Source organism: Salmo salar, chromosome 21, assembly GCF_965601325.2.
Source record: "Salmo salar chromosome 21, fSalSal1, whole genome shotgun sequence".
NCBI classification, from domain to species: Eukaryota; Metazoa; Chordata; class Actinopteri; order Salmoniformes; family Salmonidae; genus Salmo; species Salmo salar.
This window is the reverse complement of record NC_138311.1, coordinates 28,551,063-28,558,243: the sequence shown is the minus strand read 5'-3', so window position 1 is coordinate 28,558,243 and position 7,181 is coordinate 28,551,063. Positions and strand designations below refer to the sequence as shown.

The 7,181-nt window shown below is 44.0% G+C and overlaps 1 protein-coding gene across 5 annotated transcripts; it reads left to right on the top strand.

Annotated features, from left to right (window-relative positions):
- tn13b (Tumor necrosis factor ligand superfamily member 13B) lies at positions 1–5,324 on the top strand. Of its 5 annotated transcripts, XR_001323232.3 has the most exons (8): positions 1–139; positions 379–659; positions 3,127–3,250; positions 3,827–3,883; positions 4,034–4,158; positions 4,237–4,387; positions 4,481–4,664; positions 4,790–5,324. XR_001323232.3 is itself a non-coding variant. In NM_001141760.1 (7 exons), exons 2-7 carry the CDS (start codon positions 432–434, stop codon positions 4,591–4,593), a joined length of 798 nt encoding a protein of 265 aa, NP_001135232.1. In that variant the 5' UTR covers positions 109–139; positions 379–431; the 3' UTR covers positions 4,594–5,324. The 5 variants fall into 5 exon arrangements, 3 of the variants coding, with proteins under 3 accessions (XP_082823017.1, XP_082823018.1, NP_001135232.1); XR_014381980.1 differs by having other exon boundaries at positions 4,034–4,387; NM_001141760.1 differs by having other exon boundaries at positions 109–139; positions 4,481–5,324.
- The last annotated feature ends 1,857 nt before the right edge of the window (positions 5,325–7,181 follow it).

Sequence of the window (7,181 nt, the reverse complement as noted above, 5' to 3'; positions counted from 1 at the left end):
AGTGGTTTGGCTGGGCCGTCATCAGAGCAGGAAGTTCTGAGTGTGGTTAATCAAGCGGAACAGAGGAGGGAAGCTGCTGATCTACCCTTCCTTATACAACATTACAGTGCAGGGTGCAGACACTGAGACAGGAGAGAAGGTAAGACCGGAGAGAGAGTAACATTAACTAAAGGCTAAAGATCCAGCATTACTAACCCAAGAGGAGTGTTCTTGTTACTTTTTTCAACGTTTTTTTAGTTTAGTTTATTTAGTAAATATTTTTTTCTGTCTATTTCTTCAACTGCATTGTTGGTTAAGGGCTTGTAAGTAAGCATTTCACGGTAAGGTCTACATCTGTTCTATTCAGCACATGTGACAAATAAATGTGATTTGATTCAGAAGGCAGGTCATGCAGCCTGTTTGACTACAGAGGAGGCTGTCTGGGCCCTGTGATGGCGTCTGCAGGTCCAAATCCCGAGGGTGGTGGACCTGCTTCTGGGCAGGAGTCTGGGGGTCGGAGGCTGTCCTGGCTGGTACTGCTGCTGACTCTGGCAGCGGTCACCTCGTCTCTCTCTGCTCTGTCTCTGTACCACCTGCTGGCCCTTAGGGCCGAGGTTGAGGAGCTCCGGTCAGAGGTCTTCCGCAGGAGAGAGGAGCAACAAGAGGCTAGGCATGGAGAGGTAAGATGTTTACATGTTCATATCTGATGCTGTGGTCTGTAACCTATATACATACATAATATACAGTTGAAGTCGGAAGTTTACATACTTCGTTTGGAGTCATTAAAACTAGTTTTTCAACAACTCCACAAATGTATTTTTAACAAACTATAGTTTTGGCAAGTCGGTTAGTACATCTACTTTGTGCATGACACAAGTAATTTTTCCAACAATTGTTTACAGACAGATTATTTCACTTATAATTCACTGTATCACAATTCCAGTGGGTCAGAAGTTTACAAACACTAAGTTGACTGTGCCTTTAAACAGCTTGGAAAATTACAGAAAATTATGTAATGGCTTTAGAAGCTTCTGATAGGCTAATTAACATAATTTGAGTCAATTGGAGGTGTACCTGTGGATGTATTTCAAAGCCTACCTTCAAACTCAGTGCCTCTTTGCTTGACATCATGGGAAAATCAAAAGAAATCAGCCAAGACCTCATAAAAAAAATTGTAGACCTCAACGAGTCTGGTTCATCCTTGGGAGCAATTTACAAACGCCTGAAGGTACCACATTTGTCTGTACAAACAATGATACGCAAGTATAAACACCATGGGACCACGCAGCCATCATACCGCTCAGGAAGGAGACACGTTCTGTCTCCTAGAGATGAAAGAACTTTGGTGTGAAAAGTGCAAATCAAATCACAGAACAACAGCAAAGGACCTTGTGAAGATACTGGAGGAAACAGGTACAAAAGTATCTATATCCACAGTAAAACGAGTTCTATATCGACATAACCTGAAAGGCCGTTCGGCAAGGAAGAAGCCGCTGCTTCAAAACCGCCATTAAAAAAAGCCAGACTACGGTTTGCAACTGCACATGAGGACAAAAATCATACTTTTTGGAGAAATGTCCTCTGGTCTGATGAAACAAAAATAGAACTGTTTGGCCATAATGACCATCGTTATGTTTGGAGGAAAAAGGGGGACGCTTGCAAGCCGAAGAACACCATCCCAACCGTGAAGCATGGGGTGGCAGTGTCATGTTGTTGGGGTGCTTTGCTGCAGGAGGGACTGGTGCACTTCACAAAATAGATGGCATCACGAGGTAGGAAAATTATGAGGATATATTGAAGCAACATCTCAAGACATCAGTCAGGAAGTTAAAGCTTGGTCGCAAATGGGTCTTCCAAATGGACAATGACCCCAAGCATACTTCCAAAGTTGTGGCAAAATGGCTAAAGGACAACAAAGTAAAGGTATTGGAGTGGCCATCACTAAGCCCTGACCTCAATCCCATAGAAAATTTGTGGGCAGAACTGAAAAAGCGTGTGCGAGCAAGGAGGCCTACAAACTTGACTCGGTTACACCAGCTCTGTAAGGAGGAATGGGCCAAAATTCACCCAAAAAAGTGTTAAACAAATTCAAATATATTTTATATTTGAGATTCTTCAAATTAGCCACCCTTTGCCTTGATGACACTTTGTACGACTCTTAGCATTATCTCAACCAGCTACATGAGGTAGTAACCTGGAATGCATTTAAATTAACAGGTGTGCCTTGTTAAAAGTTAATTTGTGGAATTTATTTGCTTCGTAATGCTTTTCAGCCAATCAGTTGTGTTGTGACAAGGTAGGGGTGGTATGCAGAAGATAGCCTTTTTGGTAAAAGACCAAATCCATATTATGGCAAGAACAGCTCAAATAAGCAAAGAGAAACGACAGTCCATCATTACGTCAAGACATGAAGGTCATTCGATGCGGAAAATTTCAAGAACTTTGAAAGTTTCTTCAAGTTCAGTCGCAAAAACCATCAAGTGCTATGATGAAACTGGCTCTCATGAGGACCGCCACAGGGAACGAACACCCAGAGTTACCTCTGTTGCAGAGGATGAGTTCATTAGAGTTAACTGCAATGATCTTCAGTTAAAAAATGCAATTAGCTTAAATCAGGTGTGTTTGCTGGGGGTGGGGGGAAAGTGTGACACCAATCGGGCCCCCGAGGACTGGAATTGCCCTGGCCTGGGTGTTGTGGATGATTGCAAACATCTACCTTTGGTTCCAAAGGTTCCATGTTTGAATCCAGTGCTAGAGAGTTGTTTTTGATAATTTTGTTTTAAGCTTATCCCAAACCTTAACCATTACCCTTACCAATCAGAGTTCATGCCTAACCGTAAGAATTCTGAGTTAATGCCTAAACTTAACCTTGGAACGATACAGAGAAGTATCCAAACATTTAGAAATTTGACTTTGGAAAAACTTCGAAATTTGACTTTTCAGAAACATGGATAAATGTCTTCTGACAAACTGTGAAAGCTTGTTGCGATTTGAGAAGGGCGTTCCTCCCTCACTGCTTTTGCTTGTTTTTGTCACAGGCCGATAGCTTGTTGCATTTAATCGAACTCCCTCATTGTAAGACATATCACTCATTATCAGAGAACCTGGGTTACGAAAGTAACCTTCAGTTTCTGATGCATTACCAAGACACTGCAGCAGATGAGCAGCAGAGCCAGAAGGAGCAGCCCAGACCCTCCACACCCCCCTGACCCCCAGCCTGGGCTGTCTTTCGTCAGGAAGAGGAGTGTGGGCACAGGAACTGAGAACTCAGGCAAGACTTCCAATACTATTCACTGGGACTGTTTGTGTCTGTTTGACATGTTGAAGTGGGTCATATAGCACGTTAGAAAAATATGCACATGAAACTTATCTGGTGCAGGACAGAAGAACGTCTCAAAGAAAAAAGTAATGTCCGCAACTCTGGTATGATCCCATGGTGATTTAACCTGACGAAGATCCACCTCGTATCAAAACGTTGTCTTATTGTGCGTTTGATTAGATCACCATGGGACCATACTAGAGTTGTGGATATTACTTTTCTCTCATATAACACTTTGTCAGTGTCAATGCTGTGCTATTTTTAGCTCATATTCTGTGAAACGAGTCTGTTGCTTTGAACATTTGAACACTGAACTGAGTTATTTCTGGCAAGCTGCAAAGTTTCATGTTTCTAATCTTGCGCACTCTCTCGCTCACTCTCTCGCTCACTCTCCTCTCTCCTCTCTCCTCTCTTCTCTCCTCTCCTCTCTTCTCTACTCTCTCTCTCTGACTAGAAATAACTAATCTTGTACATGGTGAGGTTATTGAATCAATGCAAAACTGTCCCTCTGTCCTCCCTTCCCGCTAGTGTCTCAGCCTTGTCTACAGATGCTGGCAGATAGCAACAGGAAAACATTCCAGAAAGGTACTGAACCTGGAAATGCAGTCAGACACATTTTTTTATGTTTTTTACCAGAAATACTTAAGTTGATTGAAGGACATACAGTCTGAGGCTAGGTAGTTCATCATGTTAAGATTGACTGATGCATGGTGTGTGTGTTCTGGTGTTGTGCAGAGTTTGCGTTGGAGCCTTACACAGGGATCCCCTGGCAGGCGGGACTTAGAAGAGGCTCCGCCCTGGAGGCAGAGAGCGACAGCATCGTGGTCAGAGAGGAGGGATACTACTTTGTCTACAGTCAGGTGAGAGCTAGTCTCCTTCACGTGGAAAATAGGTGTATCACAGACAGCTCACAAGCCCCCCCCCCCCCCCCCATGCAGGTGTACTACATGGATACGACCTTTGCCATGGGTCATGTGGTGATCAGGAAGAAGAGGAACGTGGTGGGAGATGAAGCTCAGCATGTCACATTGTTCCGCTGTATCCAGAACATGAACCCTGTCTACCCATACAACACCTGTTACACAGGGGGTGAGTCTGTCTTTGTGGGTGCGTGCACATTTGTGTGTGTGCATGCGTGTGATGGTGTGCTGTTTCTGAGTGTGTTAACTGTGTTCTCTGTAGGTATAGTGAAGCTGGAGGTCGGGGACAGTGTGGAGCTGTTGATCCCTCGCTCTACAGCCAAAGTTTCTCTGGATGGAGACTCCACTTTCCTGGGTGCTGTCAGACTGGCCTGACCCTGACCAGGGGAGTTGGACTGGGGGCACTAGGAGATACAATTGCCATCATGTGGAAATGGACACTGCTGGTACTAGAAGTTTTGATCTTGGATATACTGGTGGTGGTGTACAAGATAATTATTTTAAATGAACTATGGCTTGTGGGTCTGATAGCTACATTATCTATTCTACTATGATGCCATCTGCTTTACAGTGAGACTGAGGGATGGACGGACAGACTCAGAATCATGGCCTATTACTGGAGAGCCTGGCTGATGATGCCAGTGATGATGATGATGATGATGATGACGTCAGTGTCAGCCTCTGTCACTGTGTGTGTGATCTGAAATGTTTGATGCTTATACTGTCAGGTGTCTCACCATTCACTCATAAACTTCTTAAATGTTATGATCATATACAATACATACAGTCAAGACACAGTCCCAGCCATGACTACACAGCCCCAGCCATGACTACACAGCCCCAGCCATGACTACACAGCCCCAGCCATGACTACACAGCCCCAGCCATGACTACACTTTGATGCCTTGATGATCATTTTGACCACCTGCATACTAGTAAAATAGGCCCTGTTGTATTTCATTGTGTTGTATCCTGTCTATAACAATGTTATTGAATGGTGCAGAGTGAGTTGTCATCATTCTACCAGAAGGGAGCAGCAGCACTCAATTAATTGGTTTCCCAAGCAGCACCTGACCATGTATTACAATAAATGCAGTTAATCACTATGGCTGGTGGTAATGATAGTGATATTATCCCATCCTGAGATGGGGTTAGTTGTACCCCGTGTGACCACCAGAGGGAAACGTTCCCACAGGAAACAGCAGTGTAGCACAGTACAGTACTGGTGCTTCTATGGTGCTTCTCGCTCAGATTCAGTGTTTAATAGTCACATGTACAGGGTTGCAGTTGTGATTGTCTTAGGCTTGTAGCTCCAACATGCAGGACTAAGTGAAATAAAATAACTAAAATTGTAATAAAAAAACTATAGAAACAGCACTATATTATAGCGCTCCCGAGAGGCTCAGCGAACAAGGCACTGCATCTCAGTGCAAGAGGCGTCACTACAGTCCCTGGTTCGAATCCAGGCTGTATCACATCCGGCTGTGATTGGGAGTCCCATAGGGCGGCGCACAATTGGCCCAGCATCGTCTGGGTTTGGCCGGAGTAAGCCGTTCATGTAAATAAGAATTTGTTCTGACTTGCCTAGTTAAATAAATAAAAAAATATGTATATGCATATTAATTGAGGCAGTGATGATTAAATACATTTCCATTGGTGTGGAGGCAGAGTAAAGATTGTTGAGGGAGTTGCTGTACCAGGCTGTGATGCAGCCCGACAGTATGCTCTCGACACCACCGCCTCTCTGTAGGCTGTCTCGTTGTTGTTGGTAATCAGGCCTACTACTGTAGTGTTGTCAGCGAACTTGATGATGGATTTGGAACTATGTGAGGCCACGCAGTTGTGGGAATAAAGGAGGGGACTGAGGAAGCACCGTTGTGGGGCCCCCGTGTTGAGGATTAGTGTCGAGGAGGTGATGTTGTTTACCTTCCCCCCCTGGGGGCGGCCCGTCAGGAAGTCCAGGACCCAGTTGCATAGGGAGGAGTTCAGACCCAGGGCCGTGAGCTTTGTAATTAGCTTATAGGGCACTTCTTTGACACGTGTAGGCAGGATGCAGGTCTGTATATAATAGAACACTCCCAAAAGTAGTGCTGTATCCACCGTGTGTAGTTAGAGTGAAACAAATTGACATGAAAGGACGTATGCCTGCACATGGTGCTGCCAGTTATGTTAGCCCGCTATGGCTGTATTATGATGTGCAAGGAGAAACTAAAGCACTTTAACTATGAATGTAGAGGTAGGCTACCACACTCCAATAACCTTCAATCTAGCTAGCAATTTCCTCAACTGCAATGGCAAGACACAGATGGAGAGATTACCATTTAAAATAGCTATCAGATCAATGTAGAAAAAGATGGGGGCAAGGTTATACCCTCTAGATGTAGCAGCAGTGTGTCTATAATAATGTAAAAAAAATATATATAATTATGCTGGAGGGTATAAGAGATGAGGAATCTAATTTGGTGTTTTACATAATCTGACATACACACAACGATAAGGAATAACAACATCCTAGAACCAGGAGGGAAGGAGACGCTTGCTCACTGTGTTGTTGTGCCCCCTAGTGGATTACACAACACAATGCTCCTAGGCGTTTCCATGTGGCCTAGTTCTGCGGTCTTTGGGGAGATTTGATTCACAAACATCACATTATCTATAGGAATATCCATACTGCTTTATGTTGAATTGGACTGGCCTTAATTCTGATGAAGTCTGAATTTTTGTACAGGTGTAAAAATAGTTTTGACTCTCAATAGAAACTGAATGACTGTAGCTGTACAGGAAGGGACATGGCTGCTGTGAAATCCCAAAGCACCACAGGTTCTGTTGAAAACAGGGGGAGTTAGTTGTAGTCTTATTCTGAGCGAGAATGTTGTCAGGACATCCTGAGAGTGGGAGAATAAGATACACAAGATGCACAGGAAAGACTGGACCTGTTGGTGGAATGTTATGTTCAGAGGATA